Here is a 24,185-nt window from a genome sequence, read left to right as displayed (position 1 = left end):
AAAGGTTGATAGAGTCTATTAGTCATAACCCCAATTCTCACTCCATCAAGTCCAGCAGCCTCTACAGCCTTGGACAGCAGGGATCCGGAGAGCCGCTCCCCCCAGGGTCACGTTCCATTCTCCATGCTAACCTCTTGAAGCTCATGAGACTGTGAGCTCTTGTGGAGAGAGCTCTGCTTTGGGAGGCAAAGGAACCGGGTGAAAACTCCAGGTCCACCTGACCTGGCTGGGGAAGCTTGCTTGAGCAAGGCCTCTCCTAACAACAGGCCTCGGTTCCCATCTCCAAGAGGCAGAACTGCCTAAATCCTGGCTCTCAAACAGAGGAAGATGGCATCCTTGTTAGGCGGGTCACAAACCACATGGGGCTACTCTCTTTTTTTTTAATCCTCACCTTCTACCTTAGAACCAACACCAAGTATGGATTCTAAGGCACAAGAGCAGTAAGGACTAGGTAACTGAGGTTAAGTCCGGGGAGACACAGCTAAGAAGTATCTAAAACCAGATTTGAACTCAAGTCCTCTCGACTCCAAGCCTGATACCTATCCACTGTGCCACCTAGCTGCTCCAGGACGGGGCCCACTTTTGCCACCTTAACCAGTCATTGAGCTGTGAATTCCTGGCTCTCTGGGCCAAAAAAGGGAGGAAAATAGCCTGAGACAATGCTAAAGGTCCTTCTTGGGTCTCTGGCTCTTCTAACATCAGATTACAAGAGTCAAAGGCCACAGGGAGCTACAGCCAGGACCGGAGCCCCCTGCCAACTTAGGGGAAGGAAGATCCACAGAAGAAGATGCAGTTCTTCTTGTCATATTCTGAAAGTTCATAGTATCTGACCAAGCTCCCCCAGGACAAGGCAATGAGAAGGAAGAAACATGGAAAGGCAAGGCAAGAACCCCAGCTAGGACCCCAGATTTCAAGCTGGAAGGACCCTCAGACACTGTCTGCCCTAGACTATTCCCCCTGCCTCCCTTAAGGGCCTAGACATAGCTGGGGCCTTAAAATCCATCTAGTCTAGCCTTCCCATTTTAGAGATGGGAAAACTAAGGTCTGCATTGGAAAAAGGACACAGCCCAGGCCTCTCTCTATTTTCTTTTGCTATTTCTCCCAGATCACTGACTTACCTGTTCAGCTCTAGAAATCCAGAAACTGGAGGGAATCAACTTGATGCCTCTCACCTCAAAACCAACCTCCACAGTCTAACAGGGCCAGTCCTGAGCGCTGCAGAAAAGCCTCCTTGTCAATAGAGGATGCTCCCTGGGTCTGAGCATCTGCCAACCCTTCAGAAAACTGAACGTGCAAAGGAGTAGCTTGGGCTTTGCTTTCACTGAATTTCTCACTCCAGGGAGCTTTTGGGGCTGCATCTTCTCCACTACATTGGGCCAAAGCCACACAACACCAGGGTTCTGGGTGTCCCCAGTCTGATACACTCCCCCTACCTCCTTCTCCTGCTCTCTCCAATGCCACGACTGCTCAAATAGTGAGTTTCTACTTACACAGCAGAGGCCCAACCCTAATCCCCAGGAGATTTCCAAGGGCCTCGAAACATGGGCCTCATGGCTTCCTCCACTATGTTCTGGGCAAAGAAGCACTTAGGGAAGAGTCAAATGGACCCAGGACTAACCCTCCACACACTAGGTCTCAGAACAATGTCGAGTTTCCTTCTCTGTAGGCCTTTTAAATCCAACCTGGTTCTTAACATTTGCTCCTAAAAATCACTTTATCGCAAGGAGGACCTGCCCATCTCAGTCAGGCCATCAGCATCTAATTTCTAACAATGGGCGTGGTGGCACACCGCTGCCAGCTTTCTGACCTTGGGCCCTTTCTTTTGGGCCATGGCTGCAAGCTCTCCACTGAGAGGGAGTGATGTTAGCCCCGAGAATCTCCAAGGGCCCTTCTGGTTCTACCAAGGCTCCTTCTAAGCCATCTCACGATGCTCCTGAAACATGCTACAGTGATCGATTTGGTCCCTTTGAAGTCAAGAATGAGAGGTGCCATCTCTGCAGCCTGAGCACAGTGGACCCCCATAGAACGCTGTTCAGAGCTGAAGGAAGGTGAGGAGGGCACTCTAGGGAGGGCCCACAAGGGGAAACAGGCACAAGTCCTCTGACACCTGCTTTAAAAGTACCTTCTGGCTCTTTAAGTCAAAAACCACGAGACTCCCACTCGCTCCAAGTGAACCTACCAAGCCAGCCAGGGGTACCAGAGCTGAGTGACCAAGAAGGAGGAAGGGGTAAGCACGGGGGCCTGGCCCAAAAACCCTGCCTTTCATTCTGATTTCTAACAGCCAGGCTTGCACTCACTCAGAGAAAATCCATCAGGACAAACAGCTCCTTCTCCGGGGAGCCAAATCTGGGAATGAAGTAAAATGTGAGACCACGACTAGCTCTCGTGCTCTCCCCTCTGGGGCTTCACCCTGACCATGGCTATGGGGATCGCAGTAGGGGTCCTGCTCTCCCAGCTCTAACAGGGCTGCTTCCCCGAGACCACCCCAGAAAGGAGGAGGGACAGCCAGCTGGTTATACCCAGCACAAGACACTGAACAGACATCACCTACAAAGGCTCCTTTTATCTCCACTAGGTACTCAGAGAGGCCAACATGGGCAGTGGAATGGCCTCAAAACTGGAGGCGAAGAGAGTGGGGTTCAAATCCTGGCTCTCATGTGTCTAAGCGGTGTGACTTGTCTGAGACTCAGCTTCTTCAGCAGTAGAATGGGCCTAATAATGGCATGCTCTGGAGGACCCTTACAACACTCTGACAGGATTGCTGTGGCCTTCTTTATTTCTTATTATACCTGCAGGAAGGTTTCCCTAACCCCTAGAGGTAAGCTCCTTGAGGACAGGGATGGTTTCATGTTGTATCTCTATCCTCAGCACCTGGCACAGCTCACAGCAGGTGTTTAATAAATGTCTGTTGGCTTCGACTGAATCACAGCTGAGCATCACTGAAGGCTTCCTTATCTGGACCTATGAAGGTGCCAGGGGCAGTGTGGGAAACCAGTATGGGCTGAAGAGCTGCCTGGCCCCAACCCCAACCAAGCAGACCACAGCACCCTTTTCTCTGATGCTCTCTTGGAGAAGCCTCTAAGGTGCCAAGGGGAAAAAACACTTGGCCCATGCCCAGGTCCCACATCTGTGTGTCACAGGCAGAATCTGAACACGGGCCCTTCCAACTCCAAAGCCAGCCTAACCTGCTTTGCTACAGCCCATAATTCACATTTCTGCAGCTCCTAACTAAGAGCAAAGTGCTCTCCCCCAACATCCTATGAGCTATGTCAGATGAGAGGACTAAGGCCCAGACATCAACCCAAATCTCTCCTGAATGCCCTCCTGTCTGTGCCAAAGGGAGGGCCTGAGGGCAGGGGCTACCTGCTCTGCCCCATCTCTCCCTTCATTCTTTGATGCCTTAACTCTACTCACCTTCCAGTTTCTGCCACAGGCAACAATGAGTGAGAGTGCTTGTGGCCTGGGTTCTCTTTAAGGCACAGGGGTGGGATTTTACTGTTCTTTTTTTTTTCCTTTAAAAGAATCCTTTAGAATTATAGATGGTTTTCAGGGACAGGGCAAGGGACACAGGGAGGTTTAAGAAATGTAAAAACAAGAAAAAAATTCAACAAAAAGTATCATTAAATGGTCGCCAGGAAGTCCTTGAATCTAAAATCTGGTATTTGCTGGGACTGAGGCAAAAAGAGTGAAGTGACTTGCCCAGGGTCACAGAGCTAGGAAATATCTAAGGCTGGATGTAGAGTCTTTTAAGTCTCAGGTTCCTCATCTGTAAAATGGGCATAATAAGAGCCCCTACCTGCCAGGGTTATTGTGAGGATCAAAGGACATAATCTGAGTCATGGGCCCAGCAAACAAAGGGTTCTGTAAAGAGTAGTGGCTCTCATTCAGATTATTCTCCAAACCTAACCAGGGGAGGGTAGAGCCCCTACTTCCCAGGAAGCCCATCTGTCTGTACCACTACTGGACAGCTCCCTTCACAAGCCTAAACCCAGGAATCAGATCCTCTTCTCCAAAAACTCTCAGCTGGGGTCCTGGGGCCCTGGGGCCCTGGTTCCAAGGCCTCCTCAGGCCTAGTTTTGGCCAACCACCTTACTTCGGCTGATGAAGGAGGCCAAGCCCAGGACCAACAAAAGGAGTCAACCAAGGGAAAGCCAAGCTCATGAGAATGCAGTGCCTCATTTGGGGAGGAGCTGAGGGATCTGAGGACTTTCCTCGGTAAACCCATTCTAGTCACCAAGCAGATGGCACCAAGCTCATGGGCAATGCTCCCTTTCTATGTCTACAACATCTCCTTAGGTCACCACCTGGTGATGAGCTGGCCTGGTGCACTGGTCTTTCTGCCCTTCTCCAAATCAGCCTCCACACAGACCATTTTCCTAAAGCCACAGGTCTGACTACATCATCCCACTGTACTTAATAAGCTCCAGTGGACCTCCAGAAAAACCTTCTTTTGTTCTAGACCCCTCAGGCAATCTCCTGGTGAAGCCTATGGACTTCTTCTCAGAATGTTTTTAAAAGAACAAAATACATAAAATTACAAAAGAAACTAATTATGTTGAAATATACTTAAGACAAAATATATTTTTTACAAACTTCATGGGCACCAGATGAAGAAGTCCTGCTTTAGGAACAAAAATAAACTCTTCTGTTTGGCCATTAAAGCTTGTCCCACACACCCCAGGAACAGTTATTGGTGTCGACTTTATATTTAACCTTACTAAGCATGCTGTTTTATCCCAATTAAGTGTCTGCATTCATGTGTCTCCTTTCATGTTTATGGAACCATGGCTTATTTAGGATGCCCAGAGGTTGGAAGCTGCTGATGCGACCAAATTATCTGAAAATATTTCTGAGTGACATCATGAGATGTGACGTAGGAAATGGACTTTCCTTCCTCCCTTAGCAAATGGAGGAGTAAGATAGAAGGCATGTAAAGTACCAAGAGTATCACAGCATGAAAAAGTACCACTATGAGATCTTGGACAATGATGATAAGTTATATTTGACAAACCCCAGGGAAGAACATTTTATCTGAATTACTGAATTCCACCCACCCCAAGCCACAACAAGATATTTTATTTACTAGAAGCAGGAAAAATAGAAACTTTTAAGTATTTCAGAGACTCAGACTGAAATGATCCTTTGGTAAGGTAGGAAAAGTTTGAGCCAAATCTGGGAATCATCTATAATATCTCAAGAAGTTGAGGGAGAGGGTGGTTTCCAATGGAAATAGTCTGGGAAGTGTGTGTTTTCAGAAATGGCTTTTAGGTGGTTTTATAATTTGTTCTATGTTTGAGCTCTTTTTTTTTTTTTTTTTTTTTTTTAAACCCTTAACTTCTGTGTATTAGTTTCTTGGTAGAAGAGTGGTAAGGGTAGGCAATGGGGGTCAAGTGACTTGCCCAAGGTCACACAGCTGGGAAGTGTCTGAGGCCAGATTTGAACCTAGGACCTCCCGTCTCTAAGCCTGGCTCTCAATCCACTGAGCTACCCAGCTGCCCCTGTTTGAGCTCTTTTTGCTTTAAACTTTTAATTTGATCCTAGTAAAGCCTTAAGTTTCTGTGTGTGGTTGTCAATCGAGGTTTGAACAGTCAACCGATAGAGTTCATCTGACAGAAGGGAGGCTTCAGTCATATCAAATTTTTAATTAATTTCTCTGTTGGGTGCAATTCTGAGCAAAAGTTAATAAGTTTGTTGACTGTTGGAAAGCACAAAAGAAACCTACTAAGCAAGTTCTGACTGGCAGATACTTGTTACGTGTCCACTGTGTATAATTTTAACTTCAAAAGTTGTCTGGCAGGAGCCAACCCTAAACACTGTTTACGCTCCCAGATGATTTAGCTAACACATAACCTTTCATAAATGCCCTGTTCTCCTTCTCAAATCTAAGTTTGGGTGAAATCGGGAGATTCCTTTATTGGAAAATAGTTCCTTTCCCTGACCACAGCTGGAGAGGTCAATTCACCAGTGCTGGTGGCGCACCATTCTGTCTCAGCAAGGGAAAAAAGATTGTACTCTGGGTCCAAGTTATCTTGATTCTCATTTGTCATATTTAGGGGAAACAAAAACTGTCAAGCAAGACATAACAACTAACAATGTTGCACTTTCTGTATATGAAATCAATATTTAAATAACTTATTTTTCTCCATTGCTGTTCTTAAACAATATAAGTAAGATACTAGTACCAATACGTTCTTACAATTTGCTTCAGCCCAAGAAAGCAGTGGATTGTTTAAAAAAAAAGTGTAAAAAGTTATTGTGCTGTTTTATTTAGCAAAAAAAAAAAAAGTGGGCAAAAAGGTTTTCCTGTATATCAAAACTTGTCTATAATTGTCATTTCTGTTGATAGAAAAAAAGTAAACAAATTTCTTCAACTGGAAAAAAAAAAGGAAAAGATAAAAAGCTTGTCCCAGCCTAGCTCCTTCCTACTCCCCAGTCTTCAAAGACATCTGACAAACTCAAATAGAAACAGATCCCTGACCAAGGTACCATCTCACACCTGTTAGACTGGCTAAAATGATAGAAGAGAAAAAGGATAAATGTTGGAGGGAATCTGGAAAAATTGGGATACTGATACATTGTTGGTGGAATTGTGAACTGATCCAACCAAAGAGTCATCAAACTCCATATACCCTCTGACCAATATTCAGTCTATTTCCCAAGGTGATCAAGGAAAAAGGAAAAGAACCTTTGTTCTAAAATATGAATAACAGCTCTTTGTGGTGGCAAAGAGTGCCCATCTGTTGGGGAATGGCTGAATAAGTTGTGCAACATGATTGTGGTGGAATACTACTATGACATAAGAAATGTGGAGCAGGTTGTTTTGGGAAGACTTACATGAAATAATGAAAAGTGAAACGAGCAGAACCAAGAGAACATCATCAATGGTAAAGACAATATTGTTTGAAGAGTAACTGTGAGCAATGACTAAGCTATGCTGAGTTACACCAACATTCAACTCAACTCTGAAGGACTTATGAGGGAAGATACCTTCCACACCCCCAGAGAAAGAGCTGATAGAAGGAAATTGTATTGTATGGTCCCACATATATGTCGATCTCACGTGTTGACCCTGTCTGGTGCAGGGCTGGGAGGGATGGAGGAAGACAACTCAGAACTCACAATCTAACCAACAAATAAATAAATAAATAAAAGAGAAAGGAAACGGATCCCTGCAGGCCACATACAGACTTGGAAAACCATGCATGAACATTATCGATGTTGGTGTACTTTATTTATCTTGTTGCATATTTCCTAAATGCATTTGAATCTATTTGGGGCTAAATGTGGGTGGCTCACATGGCTAGTCTGACTCCTCTGTTCTAAGATAGCTGCCATCCAAGCCACACTCCCCAGGCTGGTCACAAGTGTCTATCTTTAGGCCTCACACAAGAAAAACCCCAGTCCTGCTGCCACCTGTCCCCAAGGCCTGGGACACTCTCTCTTCCTTCTCAGCTCCCACTCCAGTGGCAAGCCTTCATCCTGAAGCCTACTTTGCAGCTGTATATATTGATATCTATTAATCTAGGTACTGTATCACCCACCAGTGGAAGTTTCTCAAGGGCAGGGGCTACTTGCAAGATTTGGGCTCGCTGGTCTCTAGGTGATACTCAGTGCTCAGCAGTGTCTGCCCACAGAAAGAGCTTCAGAAATGTTGGCTGATGGACTGGCTGGTTGGTTGCCAGGTCAGGCAGGCCAGCATATGGAATACCCCAGGGAGACCCTGAGATTTTGTCAAGAGTCCTGGAAGGGGCCAGCAGCCCTACAATGGGACTGCTCACAATCCCTTCTCCACATTTCTCTCTTCTTCAGAGCCCAGTTGTGAGCTTACCCAAGCTGTGCCATCACTTTAGTGGTAACTAAGTGGTTAATAGTCTTCCTTGAAAGACATAAGAGTGCTGGGCACAGAACTGGTCATTATTATTGTCATGTCTGACTATACATGACCCCATCTGGGGTTTTCTTGGCAGATATTGGACTAGACTGCCATTTCCTTCTCCAGCTCATTTGACAGATGAGGAAACTGAGGCAAACTGGGTGAAGTAACTTGCCCAGGGCCACACAGTTAGTTAGTGTCTGAGGCCAGATTTAAACTCACAAAGATGAATTTTCCTGACTCAGGCCAGGTGCTCTATCCACTGTACCACCTAGTGTTCATGGAGCTGAAACTCAGGTTCAAACCCTGGCTCTGTCATTCACTCCCCATATGACTTGGGCATCACTTAAGCCCCCATTTGTTGAGTAAAGGGATGGCCTGGAGGGGCTCTAGGGTCTATTTCCTGTTCTGAGTCTATGATCCTTGATGCTAACCTCCATTTTCACAATCATGGCACCAAGGGATCCTTTCACAAGTCTATCCCACATCTTCAGGATGAAGGTAAGGAGGTAAAAGGCTGGAAAGCCAGGGAAGGATGGCCTTCAATCCTGCTTCGTACATCTCCTAGGACAACTAGACCCTTCCCCTCTCTAGGTCTCAGTTTCTTCCTCTGTAAAATGAGTGGGCTAGGAACTAAGACAGCAGATATGGGGCAGTCATACAGCTGAAATTTCCTAACATTCCCCTCTGACAACTTTAAAACAACATCTAAATCAAATTTTGGAGCAGCAGAGCCAACGAAAGGTCAGAAGGACATCTTTCTGGCCTAAGAAAATAAGAAGTTGGCAGAAGCAATCTGTGACACCAGAGTAGAGGTCTGTCCAAAGCCCACATACACCAAAGCAGCAACAGCAGCTTCAGAAGCTCTCAGTCCAGAGAAGGTAAGGGGTTCAGACAAATGGTGAGAAAAAGAGATTACAGGGGACCCCTTGCTGGCCTTGGGTACAGCTGGCACTAACTCCCCATGGCTACTTTATTGCCCATTGCAGTTGTAGGCCGCAGTTCCAGGGTGGAGAGGAGTGTTGGGAGTTGATCACAAGGGAGCAGGGGCTCTGGTCATAGCTCCAAAGGAAAGAGAACATGGGTACTTGCAGCTACAAGGATAAGACCAGGTAAAGACCAGAGTTCAGCCCAGGAGAGCACTGACCATGCCTCTCCCAGGATCATAACTACCTTGGAAGCACCAAAAACTTGCAGACTGACCCCCGGAACTAGCTCTGAAAACAGCTGCACAAAAAAAAAAAAAAAATCTGAAGCCTGGCACAGTGCCTTCCTGCCCCAAAGGGAGCAGGCCCAACTTTAACATAATATTCAGTGAAGAAACAGACTGGGAAAATGAGCACCCAACAACGATGACAAAAAACCTTGACCATAAAAAGCTACAACAGTGGTAGGGAAGACCAAAATATAAATGCAAAAGAAGACAACAATGTGAAAACAGCTATGAAAAAAAGCTCAAAGAAAAATGCTAATTGGATCTAAACCCCAAGAAAATGCCTGAGATTAAAAAAGAGAAGTTGTGGAAAATTGGGAAATGAAATGAAAGTGAGGCAAGAAAATTATGAAAAGAGAATTAACAGCATGGTAAAAGAGGTGCCAAAAAAATACTGAAGAAAACAACAACAACAAAAAAAAAAACAGAATTGGCCAAGTGGAAAAAGATACGTAAAATCTCATCAAAGAAAGTCATTTCTTAAAAATTAGAATTGAGAAAGCAGATGTTAATGATTCCATGAGACATCAAGAAACAATGAAATAAAATCAAAAGAATAAAAAAAAACAGAAGAAATGGAAATATCTCATTGGAAAAACAACTGATGTGGAAAAGAGACTGAAGAGATAATTTTGGAATTACTGGACTACCTGAAAGCCATGATCCAAAAAAAATTTTTTTAAAAAATAGCCTAGGTATTTCAATAAATCATGGAGGAAAACTCCCTTGATATCCTTGAACCAAAAGGCAAAATAGAAATTGAAAGAATCCACTGCTCACCTCCTGAAAGAGATCTCAAAATGAAAACTCCCACTAATATTATAGTCAAATTCCAGAGGTCCCACATCAAAGAGAAAATATTTCAAGTAGCCAGAAAGAAACAATTCAGGGGGCAGCTGCGGGGCACAGTGGATGGAGGGCCAGGCCCAGAGATGGGACATCCTGGGTTCAAATCTGGCCTCAGACACTTCCTGCCTGGGTGACCCTGGGCAAGTCACTTAACTCCCACTGCCTAGCTCTTATCATTCTTCTGTCTTGGAACCAATACACAATATTGATTCTAAGATATAAGGCAGAGGTCTTATATCTTATATGGCTCTCTATATCCGACTCTTCCTGCAGGAGCCATAAAGTCGACTTTTTTCAGGTGCCGTTACAGGAGCGGCACTGTGAGCACTGTACGGCTCTCAGGAAATTACATTTTAAAAAATATGGCGTTTATGGCTCTCACGGCCAAAAAGGTTGCCGACCCCTGATGTAAGGTAAGGGTTTAAAAATTTTTAAAAAAGAAAAAAGAAAAAAGAAAAGAAACAATTCAAATATTGTAACGCCAATATCAGGATCACCCAAGATTAAAGAAGCAAAAGACTTGGGATATGATACTCTAGAAGACAAAGGAGATAGAATTACAACCAAAAATAACCTATCTAGAAAAAACTAGGTATCCTTGGCAGAGGTGGAGTAGGAGGGAAGGATGATGGATATTTCACAAAAAAGAGGCCTTTCAAGCATTACTGATGAAAAGACAGGAGCTGAATAGAAAACTGACATGAAACACAAGACTCAAGAGTAATCCTAAGGGATTCAATAAAATTAAACTATTCCTATTCTTATATGGGAAGATACAGGTAATTCCTAAAAAATGTCATCATTTTTAGGACATTTAAAAGGAGTTTACACAGACAGAGATGGACATGGTTATGAGTTGATCATACTAGAATGATCTCCAAAAAAAATGAAGAGGTGAGAAAGAGGGATCCATTGGGAGAAGAGGGAAATTTTCTCACATTAAAGAGGCCTGCAAGGAAGAGTTTTCACAATTCATCCCTTATCTCTCTCTCTCTCTCTTTGATATTCCATGATGAGAATGAGAATGATACAAATAGTTAGGAGCAAGGATTTTTCCTCAGCCTCCCAAAGGGCACATCCATGACCTCAGGCAACTCCTGAAGACCAGACACCACCCAAGAGGCACCGACCTGACCGGCACTAGAGAAGCCTTTCCTTGCCTTGTAGTTCTCCAGGCCAGGGACATCACAGGTCCCAGCCTGGCCCCTAAAAATACCCAGCATTTCTGTAGCTTTTCTAAGGCTTATGAAGAGCTCTTCCATCCAGGATTCTCTCTGGATTCTCATGACCCTGGCTGGGGGGTGGGGAAGGACAGTACTATATTATTCTCATTTCACAGATGGGGAAACCAAAGCCAAGAAAGGTCACCCAGCTGATGAGTATTCAAGTCAGGACTCAAACTCTGAGCTGACTTCCTTCCCGGTCAAGGCTCCATCCACCACCCTACCAAGCTAATGACAAGCTCCTCAGGTCTGAATCAGGCTCCTTGGATCCCAAGAAAGATGGGCTGCCAGGCCCAGCACAAAAACTTTGCAGTTTGGAGACTCTTTGGGGGTGGGGGGATGGGGGCACATTCTCTGTTGGCCCAGCCTATAAAAGGCAACATGGACTAGGGCAGAGACCAGGAGCCAGAGGTCACAGACCCAGCTCTGGTCCCTTCTTGGACACTCCTGAAGGCCATTCACCTTTCTTCCCAGAAACTTTCATTATCTGTCACATCAAGGGGCCAGCTCAGACAACCCCCCAAGAATAAGGAATGGCAAGGGGCCTCGCTCCTTCTCTTCCCCCTTCCAGGAACCCTTCCTCAATCCTAGAATTCCCTTCCAGTACAACACCCCCCCACAGGATCGCCTCCATCTAAGCCTGGGGACTGAAGAGAGCAGAGACCAAGTGTGGGTGCAGGGAATGCCCAACAACTTACAGATGATGCGGCCAGTGGCTGCTGGCTCCTGAGCCACTTCCTGAGCCACTTTCCTGGAGGACCTTCGAGAAGAGCTAATCCTCTTAGGAACCATGGAGTACTTATGGAGTAAGGAGACCCTGTGGGCCTTGGAGGATTTGCGCACAAGGCTCCTTCGCACGGAGCGTCGGTCACAGCGGGAGCCTGTTGGGGTCCGAGGGCTCTCTGGCAAGCCTGAGAGCAGATTGCCCCCTGGCTCGGGCTGTGTTCCTGGAGAAGAGGGCGCTCCATCTAGTTCTGTGGTCTCAGTCTTCATGGGGGACACGTCCTCAAGAGATGCTGGACGGGCAATGCGGAGTTTGGCCACAGAGCGAGTGGGCCCCTCTGCCTTGGCCTGGGGAACCTTGTTCGACACTGGCTCAGGCAAGTTCTTGGCAAGCTTCTCTGGTGTCCCCTCATCCTCAGAGTCAAGGTTGATCACAAAGGAGGGCTTCTGGTCGGCCATCCTGGTCTTGCTGACCCGCAGACACTTCTCGGCACTCTGCTGTTCGCTGACGCTGATCTCCACGAAGGGCATGCGCCCAGCCACTGGTGGCAGGCTAGGGGGCTTTTTGGTGAGCATAGTGGGGGACTCAGGAAGTGAGGTGGCAGCTGCTGCTGGGGTCCGGATCCCACGGGGCGGGATGGAGCCATTCTCGGCCACCACCAGGACCAGCTTCTCCAACTTGTCTTTACTCCGGAGTAGCCGCGAGTTGTATCGACTGTTCCTTCGACTCGCCCGTCGGGACAACCTACGAGAGACAGGCCACAGCCTCAGGTAGGGGCTGTCTTGTGGGACTATAAGTATTTTTAAGCCCTGGCTATGTGCCAGGCACTGTGCTAAACCCTATGCAGGCTAGGGCAAAAATCTGTTCCCTGCCCTCTAGGAATTCACAGAAGAAACAGCACCAGGCCTGGACTCAGGAAGGCTTACTAGTTAGATGACCTTGGGCAAGTCACTGCACCTGTTTGCCTCAGTTTCCTCATATATAAAAAGGTGAGGCTTGGACTTGATGAGCTCCAAACGTATGGCCCTAGGCCCTCCTGGGTTCTTGGGGTCTACACCCATCCTGCCAGCCCTCCACTTTTTTCTTGTTCAGGTTTCCTCCTCATTTCCCAAGGTACCAAGCACAGGGGAAACATTCTTGAGCCCCAGGGCAGTTGTCTTAATGGAGGGATGCCCTGAGAGGCCTTCAAGCTCTCCTTGTCTTTTTACAGATGAGGAACCCAGAGGCCTGGATTGCTACACTACTTGCCCAGGGGTCATGGCTGGGAATCTCCAACCCCAAACCCAGACCTCTCTGCTGGACCAGAGACCTCTATCTCTACCTGGCCCACCTGGCCCTGGCTCTGGTCTGCCATCCATTTACCTTTTCCTGGTTGGAGGCCTATTCTCATCCTGAATGGAGGAAAACCGTTTCTTCTTCTGGCGGTTCCTCTGAGATGGAGTTTTGGGCATCAGCTCAGGTTCCACACTGAAATCACTGAGGGGCAAAGCAGAGAAAGAAAGAGTTGAGATTGCTCTGTCGAGCACCAAGGAGGTAGGCTAGTCACCAATCCAACAATAACCTGTGCAGCCTGGAAGATCCACCTTGGGCTTCCCTGCTCAGAAGAAATGGGACCAAATGGGTTGCTGGGTCTCCTCCTTCCCCTCTCCCTCTCTTAGGCTCAGACTTATCAGGTGTTCTGCCTGGCCCAACTCTTTAGCTTTACAGCATCCAGAGAATGCTGGCCTGGACCCGATCTTGAAGATCCTTCTATGGTCAAATCCAACATCTTCTGAGGCCCAAAGGTTGCCTGATCTGCCCAAGCTCTCCCATCTCCAGCCCAAGCCGCCAATAGTCTGGAGTCTCAAAATCTGTTTTTTGGTTCTCAGGGCACATTCTTCCACAGATGCAGTCACACATAGGGCAGCCAAGTGGCCTTGGATGTTGGCACAGGAGTCAGAAAGCTCTTAAATACTTTACCCCTCTGGATAATCCAGCTCGAGCACAGCTGGCTGGGGACTGTGCCTAAGCCGGACCAGAGAGGTCTGTGCCATTTGAACTGTATTAGGTACCAAGATAACAAAACCTAATAGAATAATCACCTCTCTAGAGAGAGCAGGGATCTGAGGGGTCCTGGCAGCAGCATTAGGATTCAAGGAAGGCAGAGGCCCTAGGTTCAAATTCCACCTTGGATGCTGACAACTGGAGTGCCCTCATCTGCAGAATGAGGGGATCAGCCTAGAGGGCCTTAGACATCCCTTGCAGCCCCAGAGCTATGAATCCCATGAGCCTCACCCAGTATTCTGAGGGACAAGAAGTAACCTAAGGACAAGGAAGGCTGAGGCTGAAGGGCCTAGGGAAGAACCCTGGGGGACCGAGTGGCCTGCAAATTCAGTGAATCCAATGTGCTCCAGGGAAGCCAGTTTCTGAAGCTAATGGGTTCTATGAAGGCAGTGTCCAGAACCAGGGAAGTCCTTAGCCTTCAAAACACAAGAACATCCCCACAGAGAAGAGCGTCTCCTTCTCTGTACATTGTACAATGCCTGGCACAGAGTTCAAATTTTACAAATACATCCTAGTTGAATTATGACTTGGAAGATTATTCAATTCCAGGCACAGCTGGGAAAAGACCAAGGAGACAAAAGGTCCAGAGCCATGACCCATAAACAGTGGAGCCTTCCAAGGGCCCAGACCACAGAACAATGCCAAGAGACAGAAGCTTCCAGAAGGCATCTCAGTATAAGGAAGATTTCTTGACCAAAATGTTCGAAAGCAAAAGGAGAGCGAGGGACCCTCTAGCTTGGCTTCCAGAAGCTCCTGGTTCCTTTGGAGGTTTCCAAATCCAAAATCCATAGGAAGGATTCTTGGTTGGCCTCCAAAGGGTCTGTATGACCAGGAAATGCCCTGATTTTCCCTCCCCCCGCCTTCCTTCTCAGTGCTGCTAATGAGCAGTAGAGAGTCAGAACCGATCTCCTCCTCCACCCTCCCCCATCATCAGGTTTTGTTCAGAGGGGTCCCTGGGTCAGAATGAAAAGGGGCAAGCTTAGTTGGTAGGGTTCTGAGCCAGGAGAAGGAAGAGAAAAAGAGAAAGGTCATTCCTAGCAGAAGGGGGAGGGAAGGAAGGAAGGGCTTTACAGTTTCTTTTTTCTGGGTGTTATATTGTCCATTAAACTAGAAGCTCCTTGAGGGTAAAGAGCATGTCTTACACTTAAATTAGGATCAAGGGCTTTAGAGATGATAGTAACTTTAGGGACCCCCTCACTTTATACTGCTGCTGCCCAAGGTCTCACAGTTGGTCAGTCAAGATTTACACAAAGGTCCTCAAATCTCAAGAGTCCTGCCACTGCCCTATAGTCACCCCATTAGGCCCAGACCGTGCTCTGTGGGTACTATGTGGCCTGTGCCCACTGACTAACTGGTGGCCTGAACAGGAACTGGTCCTAACCAGTTATGGGCTAGTTCATTGCCACCAACCTGGCCACTGGCCCCCTGAACTATATTGAGTTCAAGGGGCACTTGCAGACCTGAGGCTCCTGTGGTATGACTGGGAAAGGCCCAGGTGCTTACAAAGCTATGCCTGAGAATATGGAAACAGCCCAGGAATTTTCAGCCTGGAGGATAGACTCCCTTATGGTACACTAGCACAGTGAAGGCCAAGGATGGCAGATCTGGAGGAAACAGGGAGAAATGGATTTAGGGTGATAGTTGAGTGACCGTGGCAGAACCAGTCATCTGCAGGTGGACCCACCACCAAGTGAAGAAATTCTTCTTCAACTTAGTAGCTCCAGGCTCAGGAGTGATAGATACCTGGGCCTAATGAGAAGTTAAATGACTTAATTCAGGGACACTCAGTCAGGGAATGTAAGAAGCATAACCTGAACTCACGGCTCCCAGATTCCAGGGGGAAGGAGGGAAGGAAAGAAGGAAGATAGGAAAGAGAAGGGGAAGTAGAACTGTGCCCCCCTCTCCAAGTTGGCAGCACTTCGGGTAAGCAGGGCAAGGAACCAGACAAACAAGCTTTTCTTTGTTTGTTTGCTATTTCTTGGTTCCACCTTGCTGAGGAACAAGGTTTTCTCTGTTTCCCCCTATTTAAATGTTAGTTTTTACTGTTGCTCATTCATTTCATGGTTGGATTTAAGTTTCTGAATGCCAAGGCTAGCAAAGAAGAGCCCAGTGTCCCCCACTTTTGCTGCTGATCACATGTGGGCTCCCCTCATCCCCAAATTTACCTAGAGAACATCTTTATGGCCTCCTCCTTGATCTCCTGCAGCCACACCATGTCCTTGTTGTCCACATTGCACATAAACTCCCTCAGTTTGTTGCTGCATACCTCCAAGATGTTGGCAGACCCTGTCATGGTCACCATGGTTCCACCTGTAAGAGCAGAGGAGAAAGGGAGGCAAGAAGAAACACAATTAGAATGTTCAGAATCTTAGACCCAGGTCACCTGCAGAGGAAAACAATCTAGGCTGGTTGCAGAGGGGAAGGGGACCCAGGCCCAGTCTCAAAGGCCACACCTAGACTTCCACCCTGGACCCACTACCCATTGGCAGCATATTGGGATGCTAAGAATTCCTGGCATTCACCTCAGCAGCAATTATGATATCCTGCTCTGTGTGCATGCTGATGTCAAGGCTCAACCCATCAGTGAATTTCTTTTTCCATTTAGAGACCCGGGTCTGCTCCTTGGCCCAGGCCACATGGTCTTCCACAGACCAGAGATCTCAGAAAGGCTGAATATTTCTGAGATGGAATTATCTAAGCATTCTATTTCCTCTTTCATTAATCTGGACAATTTAGATTTTTGTAAATATTCATCCATTTCACCTAGATAGATTTATTATCATTTAATGAGCAAAACAGCTCCCAATGATTGCTTTAATTTCCTCTTCACTGGAGGTGAATTCACCCTTCTTCATTTTTGATACTGGTAATTTGATTTTCTTTCTTTTTTAAAATCAAATTAACCAATGCTCTAGTTTGTTTTTCTTAAGACCAATTCCTAGTCTTATTATTAGTTCAAGAGTTCTCTTACTTTCAATTTTACTTTCAATTTTACTAATTTCACCTTTGATTTTTAGGCTTTCCCAATTTAGTTATTAAGGATTTTTAATTTGTTCTTTTTCTAGTTTTTTTAGTTGCAAGCCCAATTCATTGATCTGCTTTTTCTCTATTTTATTGATATAAGCATTCAGAGATATACATTTTCCCTTAAGTACTACTTTTGCTATATCCCATAAATTTTGATATGTTGTCTCCTCATTGTCATTCAATGATTTCTATATTTTGTTCTTTGACCCCACCTCTTTTGAATAATTAGATTATTTAATTTCCAATTAAATTTTAATTAGTCTTTTCACAAGCCCCTTAACTGGTTATACTTTTTATTGCACTATGATCTGAAAAGGATGAATTATTTCTGCTTTTCTGCATTTGGTTATAAAGTTTTTATGCCTTAGTACATGGTCAATTTTTGTGTATGTGCCATGTACTGCAGAAAAGGTATATTCCTTTTTATCCCCATTCAATTTTCTCCAGAGAGCCATTAAATCTAACTTTTCTAAAATTTTACTTACTTCCTTTACTTTTTTCTTGTTTATTTTTTGTAAGTTTATCCAGTTTTGGTTTTTTTTGTTAAACTTTTACCTTCCATTCTAAGGCAGAAGAGCAGTAAGAGCTAGGAAATGGGAATTAAGTGACTTGCCCCCAATATTCTAATCAACTGCCTCTCTTGGAAATTAATTCTATTCAATTCAACCCTCAAGATTTAGAGCTAGAAAGGAGGTAGGCCATTGTCCAGCCTGTACCCCACAGAAAGAAACTGAGGTCCAGAGAGGGATAGGGCAGCTAACATGTAGCAACTCAATGGGAGGATCTAGGGCAAAGGCAGAAAAAGCAGCAAAGATTCCTGTCTGATGACTCATGCCAATACAGGCCCTGACTTGAGGTCATCAGGTCTCAGCAGTAAAGAGCCCTTAATTCCAAAAGGTAACAGGGCAACCAGGCATAAACTGGGGAGTGTAGAGCTGCTAACAGCCAGCTACTAGCCCCACAAACCCAACCCATGGCCAACAGAGAACAAAACCCTTGGCTGGAAAGGGTATTTGAAATCTCAGCTCCATTATTGTTGTTACTACTACTACTACTACTACTACTACTACTACTACTACTACTACTACTACTACTACTACTACTACTACTAATAATAATAATAATAATAATAATAATGATAATAAAGTGCTTTAAGTTTTGCAGGATGCTTTATGTATATTCTCTCATTTGATTCTCAGAATTCTGGGAGGGAGGTGTACTATTATTATCCCCATTTTATAACTAAGGAAACTGAGGCAGACAGAGGTTCAGTGACTGGTGTAGGGTGACACAGTTAGTAAGTGTCTTAAGACCAGATTTGAACTCACGTTTTCCTGACTCTAGGCCCAAAGCTCTATCTACTGTGCCATCAACTAAGGAAATACAGCACTGGGTCCCCTAAGGGGAGATAGCACCAACATGGAACCCAAAGTCTCCCCAACTGAGTGCCACCAAGTGGGGCCAGTTCAGTATCAGATGCCCCAGCAAAGCTGACACAGTGCCAGTATTAAATAACCAAGGACCTACTATGTACGAGGTCTAGAAGTAAAAAGAAACAAAATTGCAAAATCATGGCCTTCCCAGAGTTCATGGTCTAACTGGGGAGTTCTGGCACAAGTATGCACAAGTCATTGTGATTCAAACAAGAGTGTAAGGAACCAGGCCAAGCCCTTGAGGGAGATTTAGGGAAGCAGAGATTCCTTTCAGTCTTTGGAATCTCCTCTCAAACTGCTCCTCTTCTGGCCCCTAAGATAAGTAGGCTGTCCAAGTTGATTTGGACTTGGCATCCCCCAAGGATCCCATACAATCATGACAACAGATGCTCCCACTCACCCCAGACCCAAGAATGTCCCTGTCCCACTCATGCATACCAATGGGTCTTCGGCCACATGAGGGATACCTCATTATACCTCTGACTCCCAGGCCCCATTTTTTGGCCATTTCGTGGCCACTTAAGCCAAAACAAGGAACTTTCAAAGCCAACTGTCCCTTTAGGAGTCAAGTAGACTGTTAGGGTTCCAGAATTCCATGGTAGTTGGTTAGAGAAAGATTATTAGAGACTAGGGAGAGAAAGATGTGCTCAATTGAACATGTTGGGTGCACCATGAATGGACTGCAAGTGACAAAAGTGCTGGCCCAGGACTTGGAGGACAGAGGCATTGAATATGGCTTGTTCTGCTACTTACTGCCTATGAGACCTCAGGCAAGTCATTTCCCTATCCCTGGGCTTCAAAATTTCCTCTAATGTAAAATAGGGGGGGAATAGATCCCTTCTAATCATCCTTTCCTGTCTTAAAGCTCAGATCCTCATTTCTTTTTCTTCAAAGCCCTCTATTCTGAATACTGCCCCACAAGCCCAAATGTTTTTCCTTCAGTTCCCAAATGGATTGAAATGAAATGTACATTCTAAGACTAGGCAAGGTAAAAGTAATGGTGCCTTTGAGAAAGTTGGTCAGGAGATCTTTGAAGTAGAAAAAAATGTCTGGGAAATTTCTTATTAAATTCCTTAAAATCAGCAGCTCTAGAGAACAGGCAATGTGTCCTGGTGGGGAAGGGTTGATCTCAGAATCTGGACAGATGACCAGGTAGAGTCTAAACTCTCACACATTCTGGCTGTGTAACTCTGGGCTAGTCACTATTCATTGCTCTGGGTAACTCTCTCAGAACTCAGAGATGATTATAGCAAAAGGGAGGGGCCTCATCCAGAAGTTTCCCATACCAATTAAGGAACTCAAAGGTCTAATCCCTATCCCTACAGACAACCATGCAATCAATGTCCCAGAGATGTTAACAGTGGGAGGAAATACTGGCATGGAGGTTTGATTTCATGGTATTAAGAGAAAGATACAACCAACCTCTAGGTGGGGGAAAGGAAAAAGGGGACCCAAAGCCCAGGGGGGAGGAGAGGGAGAGAAGTAGACATATTCATTGAGTGAGCCCAGTGCCGTGGGCCACTACAATACTTAAAAGACTTCACAATTCCAGTTACATGCCATGCCCAATCTGGGCTACAACAAAGATATGACAGTGTCTTTCTCATAGGAAGAGGCATTGGTTTCTAAGTGTGGGCTGTTGCATTGCTGTAGTTCCACTTGATGTCAGTCTGGTTTGTTTAACTTTTTCCCTTAACATATCAGATTTCAGAGTTGAAGCTTTGGAGGAGGAAGTGTGAACAGTACTAAGAAATTAACATCGTGCAAAAAAAAGTGAATAAAACAAAGATTTTTGTAAAAAATAATGGTTGGGAAAAAATGAGTCATTGGAGCAAGATCCTCCTTCTCCAAAGTCTTTCACTTGGCTTTAATTAACAAGTTCATCCACATTGAAAGGCTTTGCTCCCTCTACCCTCCCCTCCCCCAAATCCAATCAGCCTGATGATAGGCAAAACATCGTCCTAAAAGATCCTAAACTAATTGATAAACTAATCTTGCTTCTGAACCATTATAAAGAAGTCTGTGTTCTTGGTTACCTTAAGTCCTGGAGTAACCAGGGCGATGCCTTATCTTTATTATTATGCCTTTATCTTCCTCCCAGTACAGGGTCCATAGTAGGCATTCAACAAAAGCAAGGATGATGATGGATGGGTTTTGAATATTCCATCCATACAGAATGGCAGCTTGCAAATATTTGAACTCTTCCTTCTGATCCTAAACTTGCAGACAGGTTTTTGGTACCTTCTGCATATAGAGTACCAACTACTGGACCAGGAGGAAGGAAGGGAAGCAGGAAGTCAGGCCAAAGGGATTTCCTCCTTCCACTCAAGGTTTCCCACTACTCCATCACTTCTCCTCTCCTCCAAGTGTCTTCTGCAACAAACTATGCCAAAAGGCACATACCCCAAATGAGTTGAGCCTCTCACACCCAAAAAAAAGCCATCTAACTAGATTGAAAGAATTGAGGACAATGAGGGTTACAACCAAGGCTTGCTGGCAGGGTTAAGCAAAGGAGAGGGAAGAAGTAGACTTCAAAGAAACCCTTAATAAGAAACTTTTGAGGTGTGGCCCAGAGGAAAAGTCCCTGGATCTGGAATCAAGGGTCTGGGTTCAAATTCCAGCCCCAAACATGCTGTATAAACCTGTATCAATCACTGAAACTGAGATTAGATGAGACCTCTAAGGTCCAGGGAACACAAAATAACTTTGGAGAGTGTCTTGGCATGGCACAGTGGAGAGGAGGGAGGGCACTGGACCTGGGGTCAGAAAGCCCTGGATTCAAATCTCACAATGTTTACTAGCTGTGTGACTGAGGCCAGTCACTAATTTCTCTGTGCCTCAGTTTTCTCATTTACAAATAAGGGATCTGATCTTGATCACTAAGGCCCCTTCCAGGCCTAAATCCATGAACCCGGGATTCTGAAACAGTTTTCAGTAAGTTCCATAACAGCAGTGCTCATAACACCACCTCACAATTTAAGCAGAAAAGAGATTGGGGGGTCTCTGACTAAATCTCGAGGTCTGTGCACTTTGTGTTTTGTTGTTTTTTTTTAAACCTGGATCAGTATCTCCAGAGAATCCAGTATATTTCAATGAATGGATTTCATCTCCACAGGCTTCACCAGATCCACCCCAAGAGGAGACAATTAGGGTAGAGAAAGCCGCCCCCACCTCAGGGTCAAGCCCACCTGGCATCATTGACTTCCCATCATCCTAACAGGTGGCTGAGGCAGGAATGAGCAGCCAATAGGAGAGGAGAGGCCCTGGCGGGGAGCGGGCAAGCAGGCAGTCAACAAGTCTGCGTTAAAGCACCTACTAGGTGCTTTAACAGGTATCGGGCTGAGCACCCGGGACCACAAAGGAAATGCCCGACCCGCAGGACGCAAGCAGCCTTTTTAAAAGCTCCAGAGCCCTCAGAGGCGAAAGTCACGGACCCTCGACCACCCCTCCCCAGCTCCACCCTCAGCTTCCCCACCCGTGCAATAGGCGCAGTCCTCGTTCCCCCTCCCCCTCTTTTTACAGCTGGGGACATAGAGGGCGCACAAAGGAGGCGGGGCAGACTGCAGGCCTCCGACTGTCATCCCGGGGAGGGGTTTGGGGGGCCGGAGGCCTCCCCAGGATAGTCGCGCCTGGCGGATGCGCTCGAGGAAAGGGGTGGGGGATGGGGAGGAGGGAGCGGCGCAGCTTCCTCCTTACCTGGCTCGTTCCGCCCGGCCCGCTCGGTTTCGAGTCCCGCGGCCCCCAGCTGCAGCTCGAAGGCGCGGCCGGTCCGGACTCTGCGATCCCCGGCGCCGCCGGTGCAGACACAGATGCCCAAACCTTCTCTACTGCTGCGGGCCCGGAGGATGAAGCGCGGGGGAAAGCTACGATTTTCAAAACCGAAGACGTGGCCAATCGTAGGAGAGGGGAGGCGGGCCGTCGCCTGGAGGTTAGCCAATTGCCGTGCGTCTAGAGGCAAGTCGAGCGCCTATTGGCCAAGATGGTTGTCAGTCAATGAGCATCGGAGGCACGGTCAACGTAAAGACCTCTTGCTTCCGCTTTTGGTCCGAGAGGCGCTTCTGGAGGTGGGGGGAGGTGTGTGTGTGGGAGCGTCCAAATGCTCGGAGGGGTAGGAGAAAGACTACGAGTCCCTGCGTGTCGGCTACGAGTCACGCCCCCCACTCTTTGACTTGGACCGTTAGGTTTTTATTCACTTCCCCGAGTCCAGGTGGTCTGAAGCCTTCCCCTCGATGCCCCTTCCGGCGGGCAGGCCCCGTTTTGTTTTTCTCTTTGTATCTGCGGATGACCCAGTCTTGGGTGCTGGTGCAATTGTAAAGAGGCTGCCCACGTGATAGGTACACCCAGCGCCTCCTCTCCCTTCCACACTAATACCTGCGGCTGTGCCCTCCCTCTTCCCCTCCGCCTCCTCATCTCTAGGGCTTCCCCGGAGAAATTAGCGCGTATTTCAGTCCCCCGGATAGCTTTGATTAAGTCCTCACTGCGCGTCTGACCGTTCATTCTACTGGAAAAGATCGAAACAGCTGCGCAGAGAAATAAATACCGGGGGCCATGAGCAGAAAAGGCTTACTAAGTGTCTGTCTGTCTCTGTCTCTGTCTGTCTGTCTGTCTCTGTCTCTCTCCCTCTCCCCTCCCCCTCTCCATGTCTCTGTCTGTCTGTCTGATTCAGACAGAAGGGAAAGGTATGAACCAGCCAGTGAGGGAATCTGCTCTTTTGTTATTGTTCTGTCGGTTTTTTTCAGCATGTCCTACTCTTTGTGATCCCATTCGTGGTTTTCTTGGCAGAGATACTGCAGAGCTTTGCCATTTCCTTCTCCAGCTCATTTAACAGATGAGGAAACTGAGGCCAACAGGATCGAGTCATGTGTCCAAGGTCACACAGCTAGGAAGCATCTCAGGTCAGATCTGAACTCAGGAATCGCCTTCATGACTCCCAGTCCAACCTTCTGTCCCCTGCAGCCACTCCCCGGCTGCCCTGTAGAAATCTTCTGTGGCTAACAGGAAATTCAGCTTCCTGAACAGAACTTTTCAGGCCCCTGAGAGTATGGAGCCCACTTAGGATACATAAGTAAAGCATTTCCGAGGAGCCGAGGGAGGGATGGAGAAAGAGGGGGATGCAACAGGCAAAATGAAGACCAGAATAAGAAAACATTCCCTGATCAAGGCCACGAGAAGAGGGGAAGAGGCCTGAGACTTTTACAAGAGGAGAAGCAGTCCTTTTATTTATTTATTTTTTAACCCCTCACCTTCCATCTTAGAGTCAATACTGTGTATTCGATCCAAGGCAGAAGAGTGGTCAGGGCGAGGCAGTGGGGGTCAAGTGACTTGCCCAGGGTCACACAGCTGGGGAAGCAGTCCTTTTAGACAGTAAACGAGGAACATGAGCCTGGACAGACTTGGAGAGATTGTGGAGGACAGAAGGGCCCCGTGTGCTATGGTTCATGGAGTCACAGACACAACTGAACAACAAGCAGGTGATTGTTACAACATAGAAGCTATGTCCCTGTAGAAGGGCTGGGGACATTCTAATATTATTAGACCACCAGGTGAATGGGGGTGGTGAGAGAATTTTAAGTGGTTGTCCATTGAACTCATTTATATACTGAAGTGCATAAATCATCAGCAATTCATATATTAAAAATAAAGTTCAGGAACAAGAGATAGGAAGAGAAATACCATTTAAAAGAACTGCAGACAATATAAAATACTTGGGCAAACTCAGGAACTACATGAACATAATAAGAAAACACTTTTCACATAAATAATAAGTACAGTCAGAACTAAACACCTGGAAAAATATTAA

The 24,185-nt window shown here is 46.4% G+C and overlaps 1 protein-coding gene across 1 annotated transcript in view; it reads right to left on the bottom strand.

Moving 5' to 3' along the window:
* LOC123250909 (inner centromere protein) overlaps positions 1-22,152 on the bottom strand; it is a 35,114-nt gene extending 12,962 nt beyond the window's left edge. The window contains exons 1-4 of the mRNA XM_044680008.1: positions 22,082-22,152; positions 16,091-16,235; positions 13,245-13,358; positions 11,857-12,626 (exon numbers count right to left, since the gene is read on the bottom strand). Coding sequence (XP_044535943.1) covers positions 11,857-12,626; positions 13,245-13,358; positions 16,091-16,227 — 1,021 coding nt within the window. The 5' untranslated portion in view covers positions 16,228-16,235; positions 22,082-22,152. The remainder of the gene's footprint in view (positions 1-11,856; positions 12,627-13,244; positions 13,359-16,090; positions 16,236-22,081) is intronic.
* Positions 22,153-24,185: the final 2,033 nt, after the last annotated feature.

The sequence above is a fragment of the Gracilinanus agilis genome, chromosome 6 (genome assembly GCF_016433145.1).
Source record: "Gracilinanus agilis isolate LMUSP501 chromosome 6, AgileGrace, whole genome shotgun sequence".
Lineage (NCBI taxonomy): Eukaryota > Metazoa > Chordata > Mammalia > Didelphimorphia > Didelphidae > Gracilinanus > Gracilinanus agilis.
Note: the sequence above shows the minus strand (reverse complement) of the source record. Positions and strands in the feature narration are given on the sequence as shown.